General features: G+C 62.1%; 2 protein-coding genes across 7 annotated transcripts; both read left to right on the top strand.

Annotated features, from left to right (window-relative positions):
- The first annotated feature begins 28 nt into the window (after nucleotides 1–28).
- On the top strand, nucleotides 29–14,886 carry COQ8B (coenzyme Q8B). Of its 5 annotated transcripts, none has more exons than XM_074277548.1 (15): nucleotides 1,184–1,607; nucleotides 2,003–2,179; nucleotides 3,052–3,264; nucleotides 3,408–3,474; nucleotides 5,011–5,088; nucleotides 5,167–5,289; nucleotides 5,399–5,484; nucleotides 5,569–5,709; nucleotides 5,796–5,877; nucleotides 5,997–6,090; nucleotides 6,915–7,056; nucleotides 7,264–7,371; nucleotides 7,459–7,524; nucleotides 14,118–14,204; nucleotides 14,285–14,886. In XM_074277548.1, the coding sequence occupies exons 3-15, from the start codon at nucleotides 3,055–3,057 to the stop codon at nucleotides 14,612–14,614; spliced, it is 1,614 nt and encodes a 537-aa protein (XP_074133649.1). In that variant the 5' UTR covers nucleotides 1,184–1,607; nucleotides 2,003–2,179; nucleotides 3,052–3,054; the 3' UTR covers nucleotides 14,615–14,886. The 5 variants fall into 5 exon arrangements, with proteins under 5 accessions (XP_074133653.1, XP_074133649.1, XP_074133650.1 ...); XM_074277547.1 differs by lacking the exon at nucleotides 1,184–1,607 and adding an exon at nucleotides 2,397–2,594 and having other exon boundaries at nucleotides 2,016–2,179; XM_074277552.1 differs by lacking the exons at nucleotides 1,184–1,607; nucleotides 2,003–2,179 and adding an exon at nucleotides 29–193.
- Nucleotides 14,887–15,442: 556 nt separating this feature from the next.
- Nucleotides 15,443–26,263, top strand: NUMBL (NUMB like endocytic adaptor protein). 2 transcript variants are annotated; one of them, XM_074277546.1, is made up of 10 exons: nucleotides 15,443–15,646; nucleotides 18,244–18,331; nucleotides 18,642–18,781; nucleotides 19,447–19,521; nucleotides 20,202–20,276; nucleotides 20,597–20,737; nucleotides 23,084–23,273; nucleotides 23,494–23,808; nucleotides 24,713–24,835; nucleotides 24,914–26,263. In XM_074277546.1, exons 3-10 carry the CDS (start codon nucleotides 18,656–18,658, stop codon nucleotides 25,528–25,530), a joined length of 1,662 nt encoding a protein of 553 aa, XP_074133647.1. In that variant the 5' UTR covers nucleotides 15,443–15,646; nucleotides 18,244–18,331; nucleotides 18,642–18,655; the 3' UTR covers nucleotides 25,531–26,263. The 2 variants fall into 2 exon arrangements, with proteins under 2 accessions (XP_074133647.1, XP_074133646.1); XM_074277545.1 differs by lacking the exon at nucleotides 15,443–15,646 and adding an exon at nucleotides 15,966–16,232.
- The last annotated feature ends 878 nt before the right edge of the window (nucleotides 26,264–27,141 follow it).

Raw genomic sequence — 27,141 nt, 5'->3', positions numbered from 1 at the left:
GACCCTGAGCCTTGTTCTTTCAGGACAATTCCTGCCGTCCGTGACTCACGGGGCTGTCCCAGCCTCCTGGGAAACGCGGAACGTGACTTAGCCTTAAAACTGAGCCAAAGTTACTTCTTATTGTAAAGGGTCAAGTTCCCAATGCGCGGAATGCTCGGCCAAGTCCGAAGTCAGTCACCGTGAGGGATGAGCAGTAAGTTCGGTGTGAGTGTGAGTGTCTGTGTGTGTGTCTGTGTGAGAAAGTGTGTGTGTGTGTGAGTAAGTCTGTGTGTGTGTGAAAGTGTGTCTGTGTGTGACAAAGTGTGTGTGTGTGACAAAGTGTGTGTCTGTGTGTGTGTCTGTGTGAGAAAGTGTGTGTGTGTGTGTGTGAGTAAGTCTGTGTGTGTGTGAAAGTGTGTCTGTGTGTGACAAAGTGTGTGTGTGTGACAAAGTGTGTGTGTGAGAAGGTGTGAGTGTCTGTGTGTGTGTGAGAGAAAGTCTGTGTGTGACAAAGTGTGTGTGAGAAAGTGTGTGTGTGAGTGTCTGTGTGTGTCTGTGTGTGAGAGAAAGTCTGTGTGTGACAAAGTGTGTGTGAAAGTGTGTGTGTGAGAGAAAGTCTGTGTGTGACAAAGTGTGTGTGAAAGTGTGTGTGTGAGAGAAAGTCTGTGTGTGACAAAGTGTGTGTGAAAGTGTGTGTGTGAGAGAAAGTCTGTGTGTGAGAAAGTGTCTGTGTGTGACAAAGTGTGTGTCTGTGTGTGAGAAGGTGTGAGTGTGTATGTGTGTGAGAGAAAGTCTGTGACAAAGTGTGTGTGTGTGTCTGTGTGACAAAGTGTGTGTGAGAAAGTGTGTGTGTGAGTGTCTGTGTGTGTGTGTGTGTGAGAGAAAGTCTGTGTGTGACAAAGTGTGTGTGAGAAAGTGTGTGTGTGAGAGAAAGTCTGTGTGTGACAGTGTGTGTGAGAAAGTGTCTGTGTGTGACAAAGTGTGTGTCTGTGTGAGGTGTGAGTGTGTATGTGTGTGAGAGAAAGTCTGTGACAAAGTGTGTGTCTGTGTGTGAGAAGGTGTGTGTATGTGTGTGAAAGTGTGAGTGTGTCTGTGTGTGTGTAACGGAGCTTTAAAGAGAAGGCAGTGTGTGCAGAGGGGAGGGGGGAGGGGCGGCACGGGCTTGCAGAGTCATCTCCAAAAGAATTCAGGCTCAAGCCATTTCCCAGTGGAGCGAGGGCACTGAATTGGGATGACCCATCTTAAGGGGGAGGGGCAAGCCAGCAGAGAGAGGTAAGGGTTTCTGTAGAGAAGGCAGAGCTAGAAGAAAACCGGCCCTTTAGGCGGAGCAGGAAAAAGGCTCTCCGAGGAGATTTTGCAAAATCCGGGATTGGTAAAAGAGAAGAGGCCCTCTAGTTCTAATGGGATCCTTGAAGGAGAAAGTGATGGGATTACCGGGGCGGGGCAGCAGGTAAAATTCCTTCGGGGGCTGAGTGAGCACAGCTAAGTCCCCTCGGGGTCCGGATGTCGGCACCGAGAGCCCACCCCCTGACTCGGAGGTCGGTGCCCCCCCCCAGCTAAGCCTGGTGGTGCTGAGGACAGAGGCGACTTTCAGCTGAAACTTGAGTCACTTGGAGGGATGGGGTCAGGTACGGCCTAGAATGAGTCACGAGGGAACAGGCTGGAAGGAGGGGGATTTCTGGGCCCAGTTTTCGGCCCCTGGGAGAATGGGAGCCAGAGAAACGACAGGTGCTGGGCTGAGTCAGCGCCGCGCCCTCCTGGGCCGAGAGTGTGGAGGCTGGTGGCAGGATCTCCTCCCCCGCCCCACCTCCCCCTTCCTAAAATGCCAGGGCTGACTCAGGTCCGCACCTCCTCAGCGACGGCCCGGACACAGGTCCCTCCCCCACACCTGGGAAGCACGGGGAGGACGGGGAGTGCACCGAAAGGATGGAGGTGGGCCTGGAAGCGAATAGAGAGAGAATAAGGACGGTGCTTTTTAAGGAGTTCAAAAAAGAACACCTGACTGCTAACCTTTATCTCTTAGGATCCCGGTGAGTCCCAGCGGCCCAGGGGCCAGCTATTCTCATTGGGGAAACTGAGGTTCGGGAAGGTTAAAGGCCCGCCCCGGGTCGGTTATCCCGAGGAGGAGGCAGGATTGACATCCATATCTCCCGCATCCTGAGCATTTCCTACTGAGCTACGGGAGAGGAAAGAAAGCAGGGTGAGGGAGGCAGGAAGTGGGGTACCAAGCAAGGGGAGAGAAGGGAAAGCGTGCCAAGGAGGGAGGAGCAGAAGTGGGGGGCCGTGCATGGAGGGGGAGGGGAGCAGGAGGCGGGACCGTGCGTGGAGGGGGAGGGGAATAGAAGGGGGGCTGTTGAGGGAAGAGGAGGGAAAGTGGGGAGAGGGAAGGGGCGTATGCAGCCTAATCCCGCCTCCAGGCCTTGGCCCCGCCTCTGCTCGCGCGCGCCCCGCCCCAACCCTCCTTCATTCCGGCTCCCGTCAGTCTGCGCGGCTGTCCGCCCTCTCATTGGCCAGATTCGAGAAGAGGGGCGGGACCTCCCGGAAGTTGGGGGACGGTGCTGAATTTATCCCCTGGCCGGGGAGAAAGGGGAGCGTAGCACGAGGAGGAGTTGTAGGTGCCTAGCAACGGAGGAGGAGGGGGACTGGAGGGGTGGGGTGGGAGTGGGAAACGACGCTGGGCCGGGGGCTCCGAGAAAGGGGAAAGGAGGAAGAAGGAGGGACCGACAGGAGGAGGGGGGAGAGAAAATGGGGAGGGGGTAGGAGCTGGAAAGCCCGGAGAGGTAGAGGAGGGTAGCAGAGGAAGGGAGGAGGGGAAGAGGCAGAGGAGGACCTAGGGGGAGAGAGGCGGGGGGAAGGAACGACGAGGAGGAGAGAGTTGAGGAGGGGGAAGGGCAGTAGTAGACAAGAGCCACTGAGGGAAGAAACGGCCAAAAGGAGAGAGTGGAGAGGAGTAGAGCAGGGGGCGCGGGGACTGGGAGGAAAGACCCCTGACACCAAAAAAGGGAAAAGGAGAGGGAGGGGGAGCCCTGGGAATGAGGGGAGCACCTCAGACCCTCCTCTCCTCTCCCCTAGGCCATGTGGGCCCGACACTTGGGGTCGGCCCCCCAGAGCCTGGGCCTCGTGCTGGCCCCCCCCACTGTCTCCAGAGGCCGTCGCCAGTGGCCCCACGATGGCTCCAGGGCCAGGACTCAGAGCAGCGCTGGGCCCGCCTCGGCCGGCCTGAGTAAAGAGGACATCCAGAGGGCCCGGCAAGCGGCCCGGCCCAGGGCGGGGCTCAGGCCCCAGGTAACGGCCCCCGCGGCCTCTGCCCCCTCTTGGACTCCCCCGTACTATCTCCTGGTGGCTCCCACTGACTCCCCCTCCCGCCGCCCCTGGCCCCTTCCCCAGGACCTCATCCGCCAACTACCTCCCTTTCCCCATCTCCCCAGCTGAGTGAGCGCGCCCAGGAGCGGAAGGTGCCCGCCTCCCGGATCAGCCGCCTGGCCAACTTTGGGGGTAGGTACCAGTGCGTGCAGCTGGGCCCGAGGAAGAGTCAGGGGCCAAGAAAGGCGGCACGCCTCCCAGGGGGCCAGGCTGGAGCCTGTAGTGCTGACAGTGACACAGGCCGGCCCCCCCCCCCCCAGGGGACCTAGCTACGGGAGGAGGCAAAATGGAGGCCTTGTCCTCCAAGCGCTTACAGTCTAACAGGAAACAGCCACAAACCACAAAGAGCAATTACCTCTGTGAATGAAGGTCAAAGGTCATTGGCCGGGGAGGGGGCCAAAATGAAGAAGGGAAGAGAGTGTGGGGGAGGGGAGCCGGAGGGGGAGTGTCCCAGCCCCGGGGTTACAGTGGGGAGGGGCTTAGCCAGATATGGCCGTGATCCTGGGAGGGAGTGAGGGCACCACCTGGAAGGAGGCTGAGCCAGCTAGGAGTCCAAGGTCACTGCTGGTCCTAGAGCCAGGACCTGGGAGGAGGGAGGGAGGGAGGATTTAGGGGGGAGGGTAACGAGTTCCAATTCGGACATGACTAGGAGGTGTCTGAGGCCCCTTCCCTTCAAGATGCCTGAAAGGCAGTGGGGGGGCCAGGGAAGGGAGAAGTGAGAATCCTCAGCGCGGAGATGGTCCTTCCACCGGTGGGAGCTGAGCAGGGGCCACTCTTGTTACCCTCCGGAGAGGAGGAGACTAAAGCTCCAGGGGGATCCCGGCTCCCTCCCCCCTTACTGCGGCTCTGGCCACTGGGGCTGTGTTACATTTGAGGAAACTAAGGCAGACGTTGCGGGACTCCCCTGGAGTCCCACAGCTAGCGGGGCTGGCACATGTGCCGCCACACAACTGCCCGCTGGGGCACTGCCAGCCCTCTGAACTGACCTCTGACCCCTCCCCCTCTCACCCCCCTCAGGCACCAAGTCTCCATCCCCGCCCACTGTTGTGCTGCCCCCTTCAGGGCAGGGGCCGGGGGTGGCCACAGTGCCTGTCACACAGTGGGTGCTTAATAATTACTAGTAGAAGTTAGAAGCACCTCAGAGGTGATGAAGTTTTAGGGGGAGGGCAGACATCTTTCTGCAAGGGAGCACCTTGCCAAGCCCAGTCAGGGGGATCAAGAGGAGAACAGCCTGTGCAAAAGCGTGGAGGTGGGAGATGGAACGGAGGTCAGGGGGGTCAAAGGGGAGAACAGGAGATGGACCGGGAAGAGGGGAAAGGAGCAGGACCTATGGAATCCCTCACGGGAGGTGATGGAGGCCATGTGGAGGAGGAGGGGCGGAGAAGAGAGAGACCCCTGGAGGGGGGCTCTGCCCCTTAGAACCAGGTGACCTGGACAAATTACTTAATCTTCCTGGGCCTCAGTTTCCTAATCTGTAAACTAGGACCAGGTGGCCTCTGAGCTTTAGGACAGACAGCCCAGGAGGTGCAGCAGGGCACGAGATGCCTGCAGTGAGGAGGGGCGGCTGCTCCTGGAGCGGACTCCCTGGCCTGTGGCGGGAGGGTCGGGACAGATGGAGGAGGAGCCTCCGGGGGGCCGGCTCGGGCCTAACTCTGCCTCCTGCCCTAGGACTGGCCGTGGGCCTGGGCCTCGGGGCCCTGGTGGAAGTGGCCCGGACGTCCCTGTCAGGAGGGCAGCCCGCCCGGGGTAAGTGAGCGGGCTGGTGGGCCTGGGGGCCGGTGTCCGGAGGGCTCCGCCACGGCAGCTCCCACCTTCCTTTCCCAGGAAGCGGCCCCGCTGTGGGCCCCAGCCCCTTCCTCTCGGAGGCCAACGCCGAGCGCATAGTGAGGACCCTGTGCACGGTGCGAGGAGCCGCGCTCAAGGTCGGCCAGATGTTAAGCATCCAGGGTACGGAGCCAGCCCCCCTCCCCAGACCCTCCGGCGGCCCCTGTCCTGGGCGCGGACCCTCGGGCCCGCTCGGGGGCCCCCCTTACCCTCCGACCCTCCTGCCCCCCAGATAACAGCTTCATCAGCCCCGAGCTGCAGCGCATCTTCGAGAGGGTCCGGCAGAGCGCCGACTTCATGCCGCGGTGGCAGATGATGGTGAGTGGCTGAGCCCGCCCGGGACGGCTCCGGAGGCGCGGGGCCAGGGCTGCCCGGTGACTGCGGGGGCTGCCTCTCCCGCAGAGAGTCCTGGAGGAGGAGCTGGGCAGGAACTGGCGGAGCAAGGTCGCCTCCCTGGAAGAGAAGCCCTTCGCCGCCGCCTCCATCGGCCAGGTCCACCACGGCGTCCTCCCGGACGGCACCGACGTGGCGGTGAAGATCCAGGTGAGCCGAGGTGGGAGCGGGGGCGGGGCGGCGCGGGGCTCCCCACCCTGGAGCAGGCTCGAGGGGCTGGTGTCCCCTCCCCACAGTACCCCGGCGTGGCCCAGAGCATCCGGAGCGACGTGGAGAACCTCCTGGCCGTGCTGAAGATGAGCGTGACCCTGCCCGAAGGTGAGCCGCCCCGGGCCGCCCTGGCCCTCTCCTCTGTCCCATGGGAGTGAGGGCCGGGACCGTGTGGGTGGGGGGGTCCCAGGCCGGCCTCCAGGCTGCCCTGCCGCCCTTCCTCACAGGCCTCTTTGCTGAGCAGAGTCTCCAGGCCTTGCAGCGGGAGCTGGCGTGGGAGTGCGATTATCGCCGGGAGGCCGCCTCCGCCCACACCTTCAGGTGAGCCGGCCGGGGGTCCCGAGCTGCAGGCGGAGGCCTCGAGTCCCCCCAAGCTCAGGCCTTCCACTGGGGGCACTTAGCAGGCCGTGGCGGGGCCTCGGCCAGGGAGGGGGAGGGAGGGCAGCGGAGGTCACATGGGCGGGACTCCTTCCGCATCCCAGGCCCTGTCCATGCCTGACCTCCTGCAGTGGGCGGGGGCTCATGGCGAGACTCGCATCCAGGACATGCTGATTCACTGACGACAGCTGCATTTATTGCACACGTCTGGAGCCAGGATTCCCCCCATCTTTCTCCTGGGGGCAAATAATAAGATGTAAAACAAAGACTTTAAAGAGGAGAGAGATGTTCTCTCTGTGAGTCAGAGAAGCTGGGGGTCTGCGCAGTGCCACACTCCAGGATCCCCACCTCCACCCCTGGCCCTTAGAAAGCCCCTACTGTGTGCGGGGCACAGGCTCAGGGAGGCCTGGATTTCCCCCTCCCCTGTCTCAGCCTGGGACCTCAGGCCTTTACCCTGACCCAGGAAGTCCCGGCTCAGTCATATGCCGGGCACAGGGAGAGACAAGGAGGCCCTGGCCTCCACAAGCGGCTGTTCTGTTGGGAGGGAGCCAGGTAAGACCCCCGGCCTGGAGGAGGCCTTGGCTCCTGAGGGAGTGGTCGCGAGAGGCCTCCCGGAGGAGCTGGGCCTTGCAGGGGGCACATGGCTTAGGGAGCAGAGCCAGGCTTGCTCTGCCAGGCCCGGAGGGCACAGCCAGGAGGAGGTCACATGGCGCCTCATGGGGAGTCGAGCCCCTTCCTCCGTGCACCTCCTGTCCCTGTGACTATAGGCAGCTCCTGGAAGGGGACCCCTTCTTCCGGGTGCCCGCTGTGATTGAGGAGCTGAGCACAGGCCGTGTGTTGGCCATGGAGCTGGCCAGCGGGGTGCCCCTGGATCAGTGCCAGGGCCTGAGCCAAGATGTCCGCAACCAGGTAAGGGGGACCAGGGGCTGGAACAGGAGTCACAACCTGCCTTGGATGGGCAGGGGGGGACTTCGGGGGCCTGTGGTCTCCACCTCGTGGAAGGTCCTTGGCAGTGGTCAGTTCTGGGACCACTGAGGAGGAGGGGCTGGGCAAGTCCAGCAGCGACCGGGTCAGGGCGGAATCTGCGGGGTCAGGGTCTCGGTCTTTGTCCCCTAGATCTGCCGTGAGCTGCTGCGGCTCTGCCTTCAGGAGCTGTTTGAGTTCCGATTCATGCAGACGGACCCCAACTGGGCCAACTTCCTGTATGACTCCTCCAGCCACAAGGTGGGTGCCCCCAGACCCGGCTCAGCCAGGCGGGAAGGGGGGACCGGCGCTGGGTCTTTGGTCACCCTTCGGCTTCTGGCCCCACAGGTGACCCTGCTGGACTTCGGGGCAAGCCGGAAGTTTGGCTCTGAGTTCACAGACCACTACATTGAGGTGAGTCTCTGGTCTTGGTGGAAGGCTGGCTCCCCGCCGGCCCAGTCTCCCCTTTGGTACGACCCCCAGAGCAGGCTCAGCCTGTGCAGGGACCTCCAGGGCAGCGCTCTGATGGGAAAGTCTGGCCGTGTCCAGCCAGACTTGCCTTTGGGGGCCGCCCGGGCTAAACCCAGGCCAGAAACCGCGGCACCAGGGGTCAGGCCCCCCGAGACGCGTGACTGCCGCTTTAGCCTTTGCCTCCCTTTCCCGAGGGGCCAGCAGCTGGCGCCCCTGGAGAACTTGGGCCGCGGCAGCCCCTCTGCTGCCCTTGACCCGGATGCCATGAGGGGTCCTCGGAGGCTCCCGGCCCAGAGCCTGCTCGCTCCCTTCAAGAACTTGACCAGTGGCTTTAGACAGACGGAGGAGACTTGCCCTGTTGCCTCAGAGGCCAGAATTCAAATGGGCGACCTCTGGGGAGTGCGGCTGAGAACACTGGCCTGGAGTCCTGACGAGTGACTCTGCTGCTCCGTGCCTCAGTTTCCTCATCTGTAAAATTGGGATAGAACAGCACCTACACGCGTCCTGTCGTGGAGGGAGGCCCCCGAGGGCCGTCTTCGGTTAGCGGGGAGCCCTTGGCTTCCTCCGGGCCTCGGGGCCCTCTCTGGCCGGCGTGGTCTCTCGCAGGCGTCCCATCGGCCCCTTCCCATTTCCTGGGCCCGATGCCGGGTTTTGCCCTGTCCTTTTCCAAACAACGTTCACTCTTGGCAGATTAAGGGAGGCTGCAGAAAACTGGGCCGCACAGGCCGCTCTCCCTGGTCTGGCTGCCCCCCAGCCTCCTCGGCTTTCCTCAGCAGCCTCCCGTTGTTCTCGAGGCTGGGAACCCAGCCGCGCCACACAATGCTGGCTGACCCCCAGCCTCTACAGAAAATACCCTCTGACCTTTCACCTCCGTCCTCTTCCCAACCTTCCTGCCTGCTCAGGCCCTGCCCCTCCGAGGCTCACTGGAACTCTCAGTCTCCTCCCCCTCCTGCTTTCTGTCCCCTTGCACTCTCCGCAGTGTCTTGTCCCCAAGCCTCCCCAGAGGGTCGGGGAAGGTCCGGACCCCCTCACGGTGGCAGCCGTGAACCCCGGGAGGGGCTTTGCCTTGGCTTCTCCTCGGGCGTCTCGGCAGAGAGGGGCCTCTGCTCTCCCCACTTTCTCATTGACCAGGGCAGAACGAGGTAAAGTGAGGGCCCAGGGTCACACAGCTGGCAGTGTCGGGGCCCAGGGCTCCAGGCCCTGCATTCCGGCTGCCTCTGAAGGCCAAATTAGCAAACATTCCGGGCCAGGTCAGGCCTCCGGGCGGCCTGAGGGTCAGAGGCAGAATTTAGAAACGGTCCTCCTGACCCCTAGGTCAGCCTCCCCCTCCTCCCTCAGCCCGGGATAAACGGCTCGCTTCCTGGGCTTCGTCCAGCCCACTCCTGGCCTGTGTGGGGAGGCTTCGTGGCCCCTTCCTCAAACCCCCCAGGGCACTGTGCCCTGCCCTGGACCTCGGACATGCCCCCCGGCCCTTCCCCGTTGGCTGTGCCTGCTGCCTCTGGGCCCTTGGTCCTCCCCGCTCTAGCCTCAATCCTCCAACGGCCTTCACAGGCCTGGGCACGGGGTGTGTCCCATGTCACTCGGACCCCAGCAGACTCCTCCCCAGGGGACACCCGTGCTTCCTCACTGCTGCATGGCCCCGACCCCTGACCTCAGGATCCTCTCCACTGGGATGAGGCCATGGCCTTCCTGCCGGGGCCAGAGCTCAGCTTGGGCCCCTCTTACACGCACTCTCTTCCCTCGCTAAACCTCTTTCTCCCTTTTTCCTGCTGCATCCAAACAGGGCTGGGCTTCTCCCCTAAAAAGTAGCAAGTTTCCTCCTGGGAGCCGGAGGACGGCTCGGCCGTGTCTCAGCCAGATGCTAGGCCGGGCCTGGGCTCCATTACCTCGCCTCAGCGCCTTTCCCGCTCCGGGCCTTGGTGCTCCAGCTTCTGACCTCATCCTTCAGCCCCACCCCACGGCCCTCCCTCTCTGAGACGGCCCCTCGGGGTTTAACCACTCCCCCCCCCCACTGGGCCGCAACCAGGGGCGCCAGTGGTGGGCCTCGGCTGGGGGCCTCGCTGCTGATCGTGCCCCGCGGGGCTCGGGTACCACCTCCAGGCGGGCAGCTGCCCCCTCAGTTCCTCCGCCCTCCCCCTGCTCCTTCGCACGCGCGCTCCCTCCCCTTCCCCGCAGCCGCATCCTGGCGCCCTTCTTCCTCCGCCGTCTCGCGCATCCTCCCCTGCTCTCCACTCGCACGGCCAGCCTCAGCTTGGCAGGATCATCGCCCTCGCCGGACGCCCTTTGCTCCCCCCGGCCAAAAAAGTCTCCCTCGGGCAAGGAGGTGACCCCCTCATTCCTCTGGGGAGCCCCCTCCCCTGAAAAGGAAAAAGGGGGAGGGGGAGGGCGAACATTACGCTGTAGGAGAAAGGCTCCTTTTACTACTGTTGGGAAAATGCTTCCATCCTTTGTCCTCTGTGCGTGTGAAGTTACACACACACATGTGACTCAGGGCTGTGGTTGTGTCCTCCCACACACATGCGCACATGTGACCCAGGCATGACTGTTCTTGTGCACATACATGCGTGTGTGCACGTGGTTACCCAGGCCCGCAATGTGGGGCCCCACTCTGGGCGCCGGAGCGTTGCCTCCTCTTTCGTTCTGGGCCAGGGGTGCCCCACCCCCCCGGGCTCTCTCCTGACTGTTCACACTTCTCCCTCCCGGGCCCCCCTCAGCGGTGACTCTCCCTCTGAGCCCCGGGGCTGGGAACCCCAAGCCTGAGAGGAGGAGCCCCAGCTCCGCTCCCCCGCTCGTGGGCTCCTTTCTAAGGCTCAGATGGCGCCAGGCGAGGCCGGGCACCGGGCCTCGTCCTTGTTTGGATGCCCGTCAGTCGCTCGGTGGGGGGAGGGGCGCTGGCTCTGCTCCTTCACTCTGCCTCAGTTCCTATCAGTTTCTGTGCCCCCCCCCCCCCGACCCCCCTACACTGTCGGCCTCCACCACGCTCCCAGCCGCGCTTTGTCAGGGCAGCCCCGGGGATGAGCCGTCGCCGCGCTCCTCGAGACCTCGTGATGTCTGTCCGGGCTTCGCCTGGGGGGCCTCGGCCTCGGGAGTCGTGGCCAGTGAGCGGGGGATTGCTCGCCGCTGTGTCCCCGAGTCACGCAGAGATCGCTGGCCTTGTGGCGCCTGCTGGTCGCTCCCTCTTGTGGGCCTCGCCCTGTGAGCTCTCCATGAGACAGTTTTTGGCCGGAGCGGAGCTCATGGCATTTCAGTCCCTTTACTTACATAATCCCAGGGTGTTTTGCAGAGCAGTTGTTTGGGGCTACAGCTCCACCAACAATGCACCGGTGTGCCCCCCTTCCCACAGCCGCTCCCCCGGGGCCGAGCGCCACCTTTGTCGCTTTGCTGGCTGCCTGGCTTTGCGCTTCCCAGGAGTCGCCGTTCTTTGGACGTTGCTTTGCTCGCACCCATCCCTGAGCTACTTCTGTGCTGGACAGTCCGGCGGGGCCACGGGCACTTTCTCCCTCATTCTCGATGGAATCGCTTCTCTTGCTGCCTCAGAAGTTGGTTCTGGAGAGCAGGCCGTCCCTCCCGGGCCAGGCAGAACTCTGGCCCCTTTCTCCAAACCTCATGGAGTTTCCCCCCCCTCCCAGGCCCCGAGCCCCTCCCTGCACCGGGCTTGGCAGCAGCCAGGCCCCTTTCTGGGGACAGTGTTCTTGCCAGGCGGGAGCTGCCCCCGCCCCGCTCCTCTCTCCTGGATTCTCCTCCCTCTCTGATGTTCTCCCGCCCACCCCCTCTCCTGCTCTTGGGACCCTCTGCGCCCGGGGGGATCGGCGACTGACGCGCTCCCATCTGCCTCCTGCTGTCAGACCCTGGGCTCACCGGGCTCGTTCGCTTTCCAGAAGGGGCCTGGGCCTGGGCGCCTGAGGCTGGGGGCTCCTTTCTCAGATTCTGTCTCCTGTGAAATCTTGGGTGTCTCTGTGGCACTTGGGGTGATCTCAGAGCGATAGAATATTCTCCCCGCCCCCCCCCCCCCCCCATTTTCAGTTTCTCTCTTTAATTTGCTCCAGGAAGATGAAATCTGGCCGGCCTTTCTCGGTACATTCAGTGCAGCAAGTGCTGGGTGCGGGGCCCTGTGCTAGGCATGGGGGCTGTGAGAAAAGAGGCTCCCCCTCTGCCCTGTTGGGGAAGGAAGTAGACAACGTCACAGGACTTGGTACGGCCTCGGCTTCCTCTTCTGTACAATGGGCCGTTTTGTAGTTCCACTTTCACACTGACTTTGGGCCCCCGAGGCTGGGGCTGAGCTGCTTCCCCAGCCCCTTCGCCCCCACTGTCCAAGAGCAGGGCCCCCCCCCCCCCCGGAAAGCCACGGAGGGTCAGCAGGGGCAGGGCCGAAGCAGAGGAGGACAATCTTGTTATGGTTCACAAAGTATTTTATAACCATGACTTGACCCTCAAATCAGCCTACAGAAGTAGAAGAAGGAAGAGATAGGAATGAGCATTTATGTAACATCTACTGTATGCTAGGACTTTTTGCAAATCTCATTTGATCCTTAGAGGAAGGAATTTTTGTGATCCCAGTTTACCTTGGGGAAACTGAGGCAAATGGAGTGAAGTACCCACTGTTGCACCGCCAGTGTCTGAGACAAGGAGATGAAGTCGGCGGCTTACCTCAAGGCCCAGCACTCCCCAGCAGGCTCCCCCCTGCCACAAGCGTTTCTTGGTGTTTGAGAACTCCAGGCTTCGAGGGGTTAGTGAAGGCCCTCTGGACAAACTGGCACCCACGGGTCCTGCAGGGCAGAGATGGCCGGTGTGCGCTCAGCATGATGGTGCCCCGGGAGCAGCAGCCATGCTTTGGGCTGGAGCCTGGAGGTGTGAGGAAGGGCTCAGGGACCAAAGCGGGGAGGGGGCAGTCCATCCAGAAGAGGCAGGGGCTGCCAATGGTTAGACAAAGAGCCCTGCTTTGGGCACAGAAACCTGGTGGCTGCTCTGGGAGGAGGATGGTCTGGGGAGGGGAGGACCTGGGAGTAGGGAAGCCACAGATGGGGCAGAAACTCCAAGACAAGGAGTATCCCAGAGAGGTGGCCGGCCCAGAAGGGGACATGGTGAGGGAGGGAGACCTTGCATGCCTCACACCTCCAGCTGTGTGACCCTGGGCCAGTCCCTCACCTCATTTGCCTCAGTTTCCTCCCTTGTAAAATGAGCCAGAGAAGGAAATTGCAAACGCCTTCACTCCAAATGGGGTCCCAGAGAGTTGGATGACTCCGAGCAGCGGGAGAAGGAAGCTGCATTAAGGAAGAGAAATGGGGGCAGGAGAATCAGTCAGAGCTACGAGGACCCTGAGAGGCCGGCGTCCAATCCAGCCTCGTTTTGTGCAGGGCCGGGGGGGGGGGTGTCCCAGAAAGGCCACAGCACTTGGTAGATGTGGGTGATGCTCCCATGCCAGACTAGCCTGCAGATGGAACTTGGGCTGGGCCTAGGTCAGGGACTGGGACTGCAGCTGGGCCTGGGGATGGAGCTGGGCCTTGGCTGGGCCTGGGGATGGAGCCGGCCCTGGCTTGGACCTGGACCTGGGCCTGGGGATGGAGCCGGCCCTGGCTTGGACCTGGACCTGGGCCTGGGGAATGGAGCCGGCCCTCGGCTGGGCCTGGAGCTGGGCCTGGGGAATGGAGCCGGCCCTGGCTTGGAGCTGGGCCTTGGCTGGGGCTGGGGATTTAGCCGGCCCTGGCTTGGACCTGGACCTGGGCCTGGGGAATGGAGCTGGCCCTCGGCTAGGCCTGGGGAATGGAGCCGGCCCTGGCTTGGAGCTGGCCCTCGGCTGGGTCTGGAGCTAGGCCTTGGCTGGGCCCAGGTTGCTGTGCTTCCCACTCAGGGCTCATGCCCCGGGCCGGCTGCAGAGCTGACTGCTGGGAACTTTCTGTGGGCAGAGGGAAGCCGAGGTTGGAGAGAAGGGGAGCAGCCCTGAGGAGGACAGTCAAGGCAGCTCCCAGCAGATGGCCTTAATTTTCCCAGCGAAGTGGGAGGATAAATCTTGAGCTCTTAAGTGACGATTTGGGGGGGTGGGTCGGGCTTAGGGGAGTGGCTGTGGAAGAGATGGGGTGCAGACAAGAATAGAGCTGCTCCCCCACCCCCACATGGTTCCTGTGGCTGCCTGCCTGGCCACGCAGGGATCAGCCAACCCAGAGGCCCCTCCCCCCTTGGAGACTCTGGTTGGTTCCCCGGAAGGGCGCAGGGGAAGAAGCACCAGCCTCTAGTTCCACCTCTGAGGCTTTCTTGCCTGTTGGAACTTGGATGAATCCTTTCTCTTCCTGGGCCTCAGTTTCCCTCTTTGTAAAAAAGAGGCAGGGCTGGATGGACGGCCTGTAGGGTCCTCTGTGTGGGTCACTTTGGGGCCTTTCCTGTGAGCGGGGCAGTCCCGGCTGCAGGGGACCTGCTCCCTGGTCCCTCTCCGTGGCTGGGGTCTGGGGACCAGGGAAGAGCCTCCATTGGGAGGAGGAGGGTGAGAGCTGCCCTGGCCATCCCCGCTGACTGGGGGGGGCTCATTCTTTCCCCCTCCCCAGGTGGTAAAGGCTGCTGCTGATGGTGACCGGGTGAGGGTCCTAAAGAAATCTCAGGACCTGAAGTTCCTGACTGGTTATGAAACCAAGGTGAGGGTGCTTGGGAGAAGAGGGAGGGCACCGGGTTGGGCCTTCAAAGCTTTCCTGACTGCTCTCACACTGTTGTCCAGGCGTTCTCGGAGGCCCACGTGGAAGCCGTCATGATCCTTGGGGAGCCCTTTGCCAGCACCGGCCCCTATGACTTTGGGGCAGGGGACACGGCCCGCCGGGTGCAGAACCTGGTCCCCGTGATGCTGCGCCACCGGCTGTGCCCTCCCCCAGAGGAGACCTACGCCCTTCATCGAAAGCTGGCAGGGGCTTTTCTGGCCTGCGCCCGTCTTGGGGCCAACATCCCCTGTGGGGACTTGTTCCATGAAGTCTACCAGAATTACTGGGCTCCCCGACCCTCAGGCCAAGAAGGGAGTCTGTCCCCACCCTCACTGCAGGCCCCGGGAACCTGAGGCGGCCCTCACCCACTCCTCAAAGACTCGCCTTGGGAGCAGCCCAGAGACGCCCGGGGAGCCCCTCCCTGGCTGAGCTTTAGCTCGGGGATTCTACCCCCCCCCCCCAGAGGCTGAGGGACCCTGCAAGGGACTCGGGGCCGTCCTCTCCCTCCATCGCCCCTCTGGGGGAGTGGACCTCCAGATGGCCTCCCACCCCCACCAGCTGTCTTAGGCCCAATGGGCCGTTCTTTCAATATTACCCTAAATAAAGGGGAACCTCCCTCCCTCTCTCCTGCCCCTTCTCATTTTCTGGGATTGGGGGTGGAGTGGGGCTGAAAAGATGGGCAAGGCTTCTGGGAGTGGGGACTCCAGGTGCAGATGGCCTGACCCCTCCCCCTCCCCCAGCCCTGAAAAGCCCAAGCCCCCAACCATCTGTTGCCAAAGGGACAACCTCCCTGCCCCCCACGTGCTGGCCACCTGCTCTGCCAGCTGACAGCCTGGCCCCTCTCCTCCCCCCCATATCCAGGCTTCTTCGGGGGCCAGGGGGGCCAGCCTAGCCCTGGGGTCTAGACGAGAGGAAGAGGATTGGGTTGTGAGGGGCGGCAGCCAAAAGAGGGTCCCCGCTCTGGTCATCCCCGCTGCCCGGAGGGAGATGAGCTGAGCTGGCCAGCCTGCTAATGGATCTTAATGCCCAGGCCAGGCGGCAGTTGGCAAGCCCACAGGAGGAGGGGGGCTCGCAGCCGCAGCAAACAACCCCACCCACCTCCCCGAGGCCCGCTGCCTTCCTGGACACAGTCTCCGCCACCCAGATTCCCCCGAGCACCGAGGGGCTGAAGAAGCGGAGGGCCCAAGGACCGGCCTGGCCCGGAACGTTACCGGACCCCCGATCCACCCCATCACCTAAGTCCCCCGCCCCCAACTGGGGGGGGGCTCGGGGGTCAGAGATGGACAGAAGCCATTGTGGGCTCTCGGCCTGAGGAGTCCCCGAGGCGGAGGGCGCCGCGGCGCGGACCCCCGGGATTGGCGGGGCCCGGCCGGGGAGAAGCAACTGTTAGTGACAAATATTTTCGGGGGGCGGCCCGGGGCGGGGTCTAGGAGCGCAGGGGGAGGAGGGGCTGTTTTGCATATCGAGCAGGCGCTGGGCCAATGGGCGGTGTCTTTTCCATACGGAGTGGGCGGTGGGCTCTGTCGGGGATATTGAGCGGGCAGTGGGCCAATGTGGGGGGCACGGGGCGTGGCCAGGCGGCCGGCTCGGACGTGGCGGCGGGGAGGGGTGGGTCGTCGTTCGCATATGGAGCGGGCGGCGGGCCAATGGGCGGGGACGGGGGCGGGGTTTTGAGGGCGAAGGGGGCGCTGTGAGGGGGAGTCGGGGCTGGGGCGGGGGGGGGGGTGCCCCCCCAATGGAATCCTCCCGGGAGCCGAGCAGGCGCGTGCGTGTGCGGCCCCCACCATCCCCCGGCCTCCGTCCCCGTGCCCGGACTCCGTCAGTCGGCGCCGCTGCTGCAGAGCTGTCCCGGGGTCGGGCCGGGACCGGAGGGAAGCCGGGCTCGCTGGGGTCCGCGGCAGGCGGGGGCGCCGGGGCCCCCGGATGTCCCGGAGTGCGGCGGCGGCCCCCGAGACGAGCAGAAGGAGCGCAGTAAGCGGCCTGCGCCGCCGGGCCGGGCCGGGCTGGGATGAGATGGAAGGATGGGGGGAGCGGGGAGGGCCCGGGGATGGGGGTCGGGGGCCGGAGTGCTGCGGAGCAGGCCGGAGGGGGGGGCTTCGCTAGGGTAGCGCCCCCAGCCCCCCATCGAGCCCCCGCCCCTTTGTCCCCACCCGAGCTGTCCGGGGCCTCAGCCCAGCTGCTGTGGAGGCGACTCCCGGAGGACCCCGCCCGTGGACAATGCGGGGCCGGCTTCCCCCCCCCCCCCATCCGGTCCGTTGGACCTGGGAGGCCGGGGGCCGGGGGCGTCTCCCTGTCACCTGTCACCTCCCCCCTCACTACCCCGGCACAGCCAGCTGTGCGGGGGGGGGGGGTGTCCCTGCTCCTGGGGCCCGTGTGGCTGCCAGAGGGGTGGGGGGGGGGCTTCCCCTGAAAGTGGAGCTTGGAGCTCTGTGTCCCTGCGTGTGGCTGAGAGACAGGTTGTGACTCTGCAGGTTGTGTGTGTGTGTGTGTGTGTGTGTGTGTGTGTGAGTGTGTGTGACTCTGTGTGTGTGTGTGACTGTATCTGTGTGACTGTGTGTGTCTGTGTCTGTGTGTGTGTGACTGTGTCTGTGTGTCCGGTGCCTGTAGCTGTGTGTGTCTGTGTGTCTGTATGTCTGTGTCTGTGTCTGTGTGTGTCTGTGTGTCTGTATGTCTGTGTCTGTGTGTGTCTGTGTGTCTGTATGTCTGTGTCTGTGTGTGTGTCTGTGTGTCCGGTGCCTGTAGCTGTGTGAGTGTGTGTGTGTGTGTGTGTGTGTGTGTGTGTGTGTGACTGTGTCTGTGTGACTGTGTGTGTCTATGTCTGTGTGTCTAGTGCCTGTAGCTGTGTGCTGTGTGTGTCTGTGTCTGTATGTCTGTGTCTGTGTGTGTCTGTGTGTGTGTCTGTGTGTCCGGTGCCTGTAGCTGTGTGCTGTGTGTGTCTGTCTGTATGTCTGTATGTCTCTGTGTGTGTCTGTGTCTGTGTGTCCGGTGCCTGTAGCTGTGTGAGTGTGAGTGTGAGTGTGTGTGTGAGTGTGTGTCTGTGTGTCCGGTGCCTGTAGCTGTGTGCTGTGTGTGTATGTCTGTGTGTCTGTGTGTGTCTGTGTGTCTGTGTCTGTGTGTCCGGTGACTGTAGCTGTGTGTGTGTGTGTCTGTGTCTGTGTGTGTGTGTGTGACTGTCTGTGTGAGTGTGTGTCTGTGTGTCCGGTGCCTGTAGCTGTGTGCTGTGTGTGTCTGTGTGTCTGTGTGAGTGTGTGTGTATCTGTGTGTGTGAGTGTGTGTGTGTGTGAGTGTGTCCGGTGCCTGTAGCTTTGTGCTGTGTCTGTGTGTCTGTGTGTCCGGTGCCTGTAGTTGTGTGTGTGTGTCTGCGCTGGGGTCTGCTCCTCCTGGGCCCGTTGTGTGAGACTGTGTCTCCTGGCGGCCCCAGCTGTAGCTGTCGGGGCTCTCGGCCCGCCGGGAGTCCGCCTGTACATGGGGGGCTGTAGTCTCTGGCCGGGGGTGCCTGTGTCCGTCCCTCTGCGAGGGTCTGTCTTGCTCAGGGTGTGTCTCAGCCGAAACAGACTCAGACCTTCCCTCTATACCCCCAAAGCTCCCAGCCCTTTCCTTCCTCCCAAACGGCTGAGCCATGGCCGTTTCTGGGAGCCCCTGCCCTGTGTAAGATAAGCTACGGGGGCCACCGCTGGGCAGGCCCTGGAAAGGGATGTGTCTGGGAAATAACCGGGGTAACTAGGAGGGTACAACTCCCCGTCACCCCATCCCCTCATTCCTGGGGCCTTATAACCATGGGAATGGTCTCCCTGGTAACTGTTGCTATAGCAACCAGGGCAGGAGTCAGGCAGGCCAAGGGAGAAAGGGCAGGACTCTTAAGGTCCCTTCCGGGGGCTTGTGCCAAAGGTCACAGAGGTGGAGCAGAGGTCAGTGTGTTCTAGGCAAGGGGAGCCCCATGAGAGAAGGGAACCTCTCACAGCCTGGTCCTATGTCTGGGCAGGAAAGGCCCAGGAGGGCCGAGCAGCGTTTGTCCTCAGCCCCTCCTCGTCTGGCCCTGGGGCCCCCCCAAACCTTCAGGACGGAGCCCGGTGAGTGAGTGCAGCAGGGTCTGGTGGGAAGGGGGGCCAGAGGAACCGAGGGGGGGTGTTGGGAGGGAGCTGGGGGGGAAGCAAAGGCTGCTGGGAAGAAGTCCCATGGACAAGCTCGCATCCTGCCTGGGGAAGGAGTGGAGGTGATGCACCTGGTGCCCGAGCCCCTCAGCTGCCTCCCCCGGAGGCCGGGAGACAGAGGCCACATGCCCAGAACGAACCCACACATTCCACAGCCCCGCCCCGTCCACCCCCAGTCACGGCTGCTCCGCCCCCGGCCCCTGACCCCGAGACCCTCCCTCGCCCCCAGACGGCGCTGGCACCATGAACAAGCTGCGTCAGAGCCTACGGCGCAGGAAGCCGGCCTACGTCCCCGAGGCCTCCCGCCCGCACCAGTGGCAGGCGGACGAGGATGCCGTTCGGAAGGGCAAGTGCAGCTTCCCCGTCAGGGTGAGTGCGCCCCGGAAACATCTGTCGGGCGAGGGCTGGGCGGGCAGAGCCCTGGCGGCGTTAGCAGCGCCATAGCCTCCGCCTGTCCTGTGCCCCTGGGCAAACCCCCCCCCCCAACGCTCTCAGGCCTCAGTTTCCCCTTCTGTTAAAAAATGGCAGTTGGGCTTGATGACTCTAGGGACAATCCGTATCTCAGGGTGAGGCTATTATCCATACTAAGATGAACGAATGGAGGAGATGAGAGAAGAAGGGATGGAGAAATAAAGTCTGGGGAGAGATAAAGGCCTGGGCGAGAGGAGGAAAGAAGAAACGGAGACAGGAAGGGATGGAGAGCCGGAGTTAAGCCCCCTCCGGGACGCCTGCTAGCAAGGCTGGCTTCCGTCCATTATCTCATCGCACCCACGAGAGCTGGGCAGACGGCAGGTGCTCTGATTTTCTCCATTTCACAAATGAGGAAACTGAGGTTGAAAGCAGCCGCTCCTCCTGCCCACAGGGAGTTCAAGTCTGAGGTAGAATGGGAGGAAATGTCTCAGGCTCCATCCGGCTCCTCTCTCCGCTCATGGAGAAGTAGGGGGTGAGGACGGAGCGGGTCAAGCGTAGGGAGAGGCAAGCGCCGGAGGGTGGAGCCCGGAGGTGCCACTCTGCCCCTTCTGCCCTCTCCCCAGTACCTCGGCCACGTAGAGGTGGAGGAATCCCGAGGGATGCACGTGTGTGAAGATGCCGTGAAGAAACTGAAGGCGGTGAGTGAGAATCCTGAGCAGCGGCCCCGCCCCGAGCCTCCCCCCGCTGCCGTAGCTTATGTGTATCCACATACATCTCCGCGGTTGGCTTCTATATCTACATAGGCGCATTTACAGAGACGTGCTCCTGCACTAGCTTTTATATGTATATTTATATATATACACACATTTATGTACATACACACATACATTTGTATAGACATATAGATATTTCATTTCCTGCGTTAACATATATGTACACATGTACATATACATTTATATACACACATACATGAGACATCTCCTGTGTTAGGGGACATATATATATTCACACCCACATATATTTATAGGAAGTCTCATATATATAAGCTAACATAAGAGACTTCCTATAAATATATATGTGTAAAAATATACATATATACACACACATATATATGATATCTCCTGTGTTATCATATAGATATATGATAACACAGGAGATATCATATATATGTGTGTTTTATTTATACACACACACACATACACACAAAAGGTCGCCTCACCTTTGTCCTGATCCCCAGGGCCTAGCAAAGTCCTTGGTACACAATAGGTGCTTAATAAGTGCTCGTGAGTGAGTGGACTGGAGCAAGGCTGGGAGAGCAGTTCCGTCCCTCCCCCACTCTCAATATCCCCCTCATCCTGGTCTCCCTTTCTTCCCCCAGACTGGGCGGAAATCCGTGAAATCTGTGCTGTGGGTGTCAGCAGATGGGCTGCGCGTGGTGGACGACAAGACCAAGGTATCAGCCCCCCCCCTTGCCTCTCCCCGTCCCCCTCTGTGGCCCTGATCCCAGGCCCAGAAAGGCTTCTCTCCGGGAGCCTCTCCAGCTTTCCCTACCTGGGGGAAAAAGGTTTGGACAGAAAAGTGAGCCCCTTCTGTCCCCTGCGGGGCCCCTGAATGAGACTGTCTCCTCCTCTGGGTCCCGAATCCTCCACCTGTAAAACAGAGATATCGTTGCCGAGGCTCCTTCCAGCTCTGCCGCTCCGGGTGTTCTCCGTTGCCCGTGTAGATGCTCTAAGGTTTTCGGCCCTGACGTCCCTCCTCTGTCCCTCCCTCTAGGACCTGCTGGTGGACCAGACCATCGAGAAGGTCTCGTTCTGTGCCCCCGACCGAAATCTAGACAAAGCCTTCTCCTATATCTGCCGGGATGGCACCACTCGGCGTTGGATCTGCCATTGTTTCTTGGCACTCAAGGACTCGGTCAGTGGCCCTGGAACCATAAAACCCCAACCTATCCCCCCGGAATCCCAGTGGAATTTGGGGGGGCATTTATTAAGCACCTACTGTATATAAGGCGCTATGTTACCTACTGGAGGGGAATATAAGGACAAGAATGAAAAAACATGCTCCTGTCCTCGAGTAGCTTACAGTCTACTTTGAGGGACTCGAGATATAGATATACAAAAAAGCACGGGTAGTTTCTGGAGAAAAGGGGCATTAGCCACTGAAAAGGGAGAGGCAAGAAAGGGGTATCTTTTTGTAGGAGACCTGGAGGAACCAGCCTCCACACCAGCTGGGAGATGCTGGCTAAGGCATTTGACCTCTCTCTGGATCAAATGAGCTAATATTTGTCAAGTGCTTAAACATAGTAGGTGCTTAATAAATGTTTGTTCCCCAAAAGTTAGCGATTGCAAAAGGAGGGAGTTAAATGCTGCGCCATCTTGGCAACATGAGATGCCCCATTTGGGAACATGACTAAGCATCTTTAGCTGGCATGGAGAAGGCCTCTGGGGGAACCGTATGAGTTAAGGCTAAAGCTGGAGATGGGAGCCTGCCTTCTGGGCTCTTAGTGGCACCTTGAGGGCCCATCCTCCTCAGCTCGGCCAACTCCCTGAGGCCGCCTCCAGAGCACCTGCTGGCCCTCCGTAATCTTTCCCTTTCCCTTGTGCCGGACATGGCCTCCGCCTTCACCCCAGTCCCTGGGTCCCTCCACAGCTCAGCTCCAGGACCGTCTTCTGGCAGACTCTGATCCCCAGCCGCCGTCGCCCCTACCCGCGGGCCGCTCGCCCCTCCTCCAAGCAAGCTGGTTCATTATTTATGATAGAGACACAGCTAGATCATGGAGAGGATGATAGATATTCACGATAGATGGGACAATGTAACAGAGAACATGGTTGACGTGCACACATAGAACCTCTATTATATCCATATATAACGGGCAGCTCGATGCTGCCAGAGGGCCCCGAGCACAGGTCTGGACTTAGGAAAGACTCAGTATTCCCAAGTTCAAATCCAGCATCGGATGCTTGTTAGCTGGGTGACTCTGGGCAAGTTTCCCGTCTGCCTCAGTTTCCTCATCTGTAAAATGAGCTGAGAAGGAAACAGCCGGTCCCTCCAGGATCTTTGCCAAGATAACCCCCAATGGGGCCCGAAACCACTGAACGATAATCTGGCTGTGGGTACATCCACAGACATGTCGGAGACGGGCTGGCCCGGGAAGCAGGGGAAGCTGGGCTCCCCGCTCCGGCATCTCTGGGCCAGGACTCTCGGCGCCCGGCTTTCCTTCTGTGTGAGCGCAGAGCTTCTCCTCCCCAGAATTCCTTGGCCCACACGATGCAGTGACTTGGCTGGGTTTATGCTGTTCCCCTCCCCCCACAATGGAAAAACAAGTCCTTGGGGGGCGGGGAGACGGCTTCCTTCTTGTCCCCGATTCCCGGGCTCCCCGCCTAAGCATGTGCCCTCGGAGGCTCGGGCTGGGGTGTTTGGGGTCCCCGCCGACCCTCTCGCAGATATAAGTAGATGTAACCTGGAGGAGCCCTGGGGTTGTGCAAAGTCCTGGGGGACACGGGGCTGTGGCTCAGTGGCCAGAACACCAGACCCTCCTTTGAATCCTGCCTCAGTTTCCTCATCCAGAAAGTGGGTCCTCTCGGCTCTGGATCCGTTCTTGTGTTTGAGGTGCTTTTGCAGGGATTCAGCCAGCCGAGGTTGGGGGGTGGGACGAGTAACATTCCCAGCAGGCCATAGGAAACAGTGCGAGCGACGGAGGAGCACACGGCGCTCTTTTGGGGAGCACAGCTCCAGTTTGGCAGAAAGGAAGAGAGTGGGGGGGGGGAGAGCAGAATGAGGAAAGGCTGGGAAACAGAGCAGAAGGCCCTGAATGCCGGGCCAAAAAAAAGCCCTGAATGTCAGATCCTGGTGCACCCCACTGAGCATGGCCCAGACCCTGCACCCCGGGCTTTTCCCTGAGCCACACCCGATCCAGGGTACTTGTTCCCCAGGCCCTGTCTGTCTCCTTCATTATTCAGATTGGGTAAACTGAGGCCCGAAGAGGGCACAGGTTGCCCAGATAATCCTAGAAGGAGAAGGAAACTATTCTGGGCAAGGGAGGTGGTCCTAAGTTGCTCGGTGTAACCCACGTGGAAGGTGGCATTTGAATGGAGGTCCCTCTGCTCCAGACTCGGGTCACTGCCAAGCTGCTTCCTGGCCCAGCCTCCCCCTTCCCCTCCCCAAAAAAGAAGCTGCGCGGGTGCCATGTGGCCCGGAGCGGGCCCTCGGGAGCGCGGCCTCGCCCTGAGCCGGCTCCCCCCGTCTCCTCCGGGCCTGCAGGGAGAGCGGCTGAGCCACGCCGTGGGCTGTGCCTTTGCCGCCTGCCTGGAGAGGAAGCAGAGGAGGGAGAAAGAGTGCGGGGTCACAGCGGCCTTCGATGCCAGCCGCACCAGCTTTTCCCGCGAGGGCTCCTTCCGCCTCACCGGGGGCAGCCGGCCCACTGAGCGCCAGCTTTCAGAGAAGAAGAAAGGTGGGTGGCGCAGCCTGGGAAAGGAGCCAGGAGTCTGGGGGGGCTTCCTGCAGAGGAGGGGCTGGGGGGAGAGTCAGGGGACTCTGGGGGCCCTCCTGAGCCCTCCAGGCCGGAGCTCCTTGGGAGAGGGGGGCGGGGCGGGGCGGGGTTCTGCCCCAGCAGTCTGGGGGTGCCGGCTGCGTGATCAGCCTTCCTCCCCTCTGCCTCACGCCCACCACAGCAGAGGCAGCCGCCGTGCCCGCTGTACCTGCTCCAGGCCCTGCCCAGCCGGGTCACATGTCCCCAACCCCCGCGGCCACGTCGCCCGGGGAGAAGGGGGAAGCGGGTGCGCCGGGGCCGGCTCCCCCGGGCCCCGCGGCTGCTGCCATCCCCCGGCGCCACGCGCCCCTGGAGCAGCTGGTACGCCAGGGATCCTTCCGAGGCTTCCCTGCCCTCAGTCAGAAGAACTCGCCCTTCAAAAGGCAGCTGTCCCTGAGGCTCAATGAGCTGCCCTCCACCCTACAGAGGCGCACTGACTTCCAGGTCAAAGGCACAGGTGAGAGGGGCCGGGCCGGGGGAGCGAGGGGAGCCTGTGCCCAGTGAAAGGTGCCGGGCTGGGTGCAGGAGGGGGAGGGGAGGCAATGGGGAGAGAGGAGCCGAGGGGCAGTGGCGGAGAAGCCGGGGGGCTGCGGGGCTCCGGGGATGTGGGAGGGCCTGGGATGGGCCTCCGCTGGGATGACGTCCCACAGAAGGGACCCCGGGGGAGTCGCGGGATGGACCAGGTGATTGAAGAATCTCAGATTTTAAGGCTTTGAAGATCATCTGATTAATCCCCTCATGGTACAGATGAGGAAATGAGGGCAAGAGAAGCTAGGGCAGCTAGGCAGTGCAGTGGTTAGTGCCAGGCAAGAAACTCCGAGTTCAAATCCAGCTCAGATCCTTCCTAGCCGGATCTTCCCGGCCAAGTCACTCCCCCCGTCTGCCTCAGTTTCCTCATCTGTAAAACGAGCAGGAGATGGCAAACCGCCCCGATAGCTTTGTCCAGAAAACCCAAACAGGGCCATGAAGAGTCAAGCGGGACTGAAAAATAACCGAAAAACCATAAAAAGCGTCAGAGTGAAGTGGCAGAAGGGGGGGGGGATTCAAATCTTCTCCTCGGGCTCAAGGCCGGGCCCCTTCCCACTGGAAGGCGAACCTGACGGGGAATAAAGTAGACTTGGGGCTGGGGCCGCTGGTCCTGGTGGAGGGCCAGAGGAGGAGAGCCTTGCTGACGGGGGTCTGCCACGAAAGGCCTCCCTCCAGCTCCCAGAACGACCCCTCACTTCACAGAGGCAGGAGCTCGGGGTCACCAGGCGTGCTCTGGGGACCCTCTCGCTGCCCCCCCCAACTCTGTGTCCCCAGCCTGGCACAGTGCCCGGCCCCCAGAGGGGATCCACATGTGCTTTCTGTCTTCCTGCCAGTGCTTGAGATGGAGGCCCCGGGCGCCAGTGACAGCGATGGCATCAATGCCCTGTGCTCACAGATCAGCTCCTCCTTTGCCAACGCGGGCGCCCCTTTGGCGGGGGCCCAGCCCTCAGCTGCAGGTACCGCCACGGGCTCTGCTGGGGGACGGGGCTCCCCTGCTCCCCACGTGCCCCCTGCGCTCATCCCTTCTCCCCCAGGGACGTCCACCTGGAGCGAGCCAGGCCTGCCCGCGCCACCGCCCGGACACAAGAGGACGCCCTCGGAGGCCGAGCGATGGCTGGAGGAGGTGGCCCAGGTGGCCAAGGCTCAGCAGCAGCAGCAGCAGCAGCAGCAGCAGCAGCAGCAGCAGGGGCTGCCCGGGCCCCGGGCCCCCGCCGCGCCCACCTCCCTGCCGCCGGCCCTTCAGCCCTTCCCCGCTGCGCCTGCCCCCATGGCGGTTTTCCTGCCTGCCCCACACATGCAGCCTGCCTTTGTGCCCACCTACCCAGGCCTGGGCTACCAGCCGGTGCCCCGGGTGCCCGTGGTGGGCATCACACCTTCCCAAATGGTTGCCAATGCTTTCTGCTCCGCTGCCGCCCCCTCGGCCACCCCGCTCCAGCCGGCCGCCCTGGCTGGGAAAGCTGCCCCCTGCCCCCCGGCCCCGCCCCCTCGGCCCAACGGGGCCCCCTGGCCGCCTGAACCCGGGCCTTCCCCGGCCCCGGAGGCGGACCCCTTTGAGGCGCAGTGGGCCGCTCTGGAAGGAAAGCCGCAGCCCGAGCGGCCATCCAACCCCTTTTCCGGAGACCTCCATAAGACTTTTGAGATTGAACTGTAGCCTGGGGACCCGGGCCCGTGGGCGCCTTCTCTCCGGCCCAAGTCCTTCTGTACATCTCCCCCCGCTGCCGGCTCCTCGCTCCCGGGGGCCGCGCCTCCCACCCTCCGTCTCCTCTCCCGTCTCCCCACTTCTGTCCAAAGGGAAGAGTTCGTATTCGGGTCATGGGTGGTAAAGGAGGATGTAATTCAGGGACGGCCCGTGTCACTGCCCCTCGAACACAGAACTGAACTAGCACTGCCCCCCTTCTCCCCTGAGGCCCTGGGGGGGGTGCCGTGGCCCTCTCCTCCCCGCCCCCCCCACGGATCAGTTATTTTCCTCTTCCTGCTGCCCTGACCCGGGGGTGGAGAGTGGGCTGTGTGAGGGAGCACCTGCCCCAGGGCCCCGCCCGAGCACAAGCCAAGGGCCCCCAGCCCACCCCACTGCCACTGCCAATGCCCAGGGGACGTCCGGCCTGCCCCTCCTGCCCCGGGCTGGGGGCGAGGGAGGAGAGGAGAAGCGGATGTGGGGCCTGCACAGAGCCTGGGCAGGCTGGGGAACGCTGCTCAGTTACCTCACCTCTGTGCCCGCCGCCGAGGGAACGGGGCAGGGACCGAATGCCCGGTGGGCACAGGGGCTGTGCCCATCGCCGCCTGGACTTTTCTATCTTTTATCTCCAATTTTTTTTTTTTTTTTGTATCTAAACCTGCAGATTTGTATTATACCATGAGAGCCAATAAAGAAGGAATATAAAGGAGCTTTGGGGGGCGGGGCGAGGGTCCCGTGTGTGTGTCTGGGCCAGGGTGGAGGGGATGGGGAGTTTGAGATGGCAAAGGGCCGGGGACCAGGAGCCTGGGACCCCACGACCGTTCCTTGATGGGACAAATAGGGAGCTTCTACTTTAGTGTTGGACATGGTGGGAGAAGGCCCAAAGGGAGCCCCCGAAGTCCCTGGGGAAGCTGTGGGGGTACACAGTGTTGGAGAGAGGCAGAAGGAAGGAAGGCTATTACTGACCAGCCAGGAGCGAGCCTTTTCCCTGTGCCAGGCCCCGAGGGCTCCGAGGGACTCTGGGGGTCCCAGGCTCGGCCTCCCTCCAGGGGCTCACGTTCTAGCAGAGAAGGACAAACCCTGAGCTCACTACAAAGGGAAGGAGGAGGAGGGAGAATCAGAGACTGCTTCAGGTGGGACTCGGCCCCGGAGCCAAGGCTCAGGGTGGATGTCCCCTCCCGTGAGCTTCCGCAGCGCCCTGGAGATGAGGGCCGCTAGCATCCCCATCTCCCAGATGAGGAAACTGAGTCTGAGAAGAGTTACGTGACTGCCTCATGTTCACCAAAGGGTCTGAGACTGACTTTGAACTTGGATCTTCCTCCCTGGCAAGCCCAGGCACTCTTCCCTGTGTCTCCCAAAGACTCTGAGGAAACTTCAGAAAGGAGACGAGTCCCTGCCATTCTCCTCCTCCGAGCCTTGGGAAGAATCCTCTGCAGACGCAGGGGGAGGCCCCCTCACAGGCCTAGTGCCCCTGTCCCTGCATCAACCAACCTCATTTTTCTCATGGGAAAATGGGTATAAACATGGCCTCGCTTTCCGAGAGGATTCAGTGGGAGACTGGAAGGGTGACGTGACGGTGGGGATTCC

This window comes from Sminthopsis crassicaudata, chromosome X (assembly GCF_048593235.1).
Source record: "Sminthopsis crassicaudata isolate SCR6 chromosome X, ASM4859323v1, whole genome shotgun sequence".
Taxonomy (NCBI): Eukaryota; Metazoa; Chordata; class Mammalia; order Dasyuromorphia; family Dasyuridae; genus Sminthopsis; species Sminthopsis crassicaudata.
This window is presented reverse-complemented; position numbering and strand designations above follow the sequence as displayed.

Coding starts and splice junctions, on each gene's coding strand:
- COQ8B (XM_074277552.1), top strand. CDS start 3,055: ATGTGGGCCCGACACTTGGGGTCGGCCCCCCAGAGCCTGGGCCTCGTG. Junction 5,485..5,568: donor TGCCGCGGTGGCAGATGATG/GTGAGTGGCTGA, acceptor CCTCTCCCGCAG/AGAGTCCTGGAGGAGGAGCT. Junction 5,878..5,996: donor GAGCGTGACCCTGCCCGAAG/GTGAGCCGCCCC, acceptor CCTTCCTCACAG/GCCTCTTTGCTGAGCAGAGT.
- NUMBL (XM_074277545.1), top strand. CDS start 16,185: ATGTCCCGGAGTGCGGCGGCGGCCCCCGAGACGAGCAGAAGGAGCGCA. Junction 23,274..23,493: donor GCTTTCAGAGAAGAAGAAAG/GTGGGTGGCGCA, acceptor CGCCCACCACAG/CAGAGGCAGCCGCCGTGCCC. Junction 24,836..24,913: donor GGCCCAGCCCTCAGCTGCAG/GTACCGCCACGG, acceptor CTTCTCCCCCAG/GGACGTCCACCTGGAGCGAG.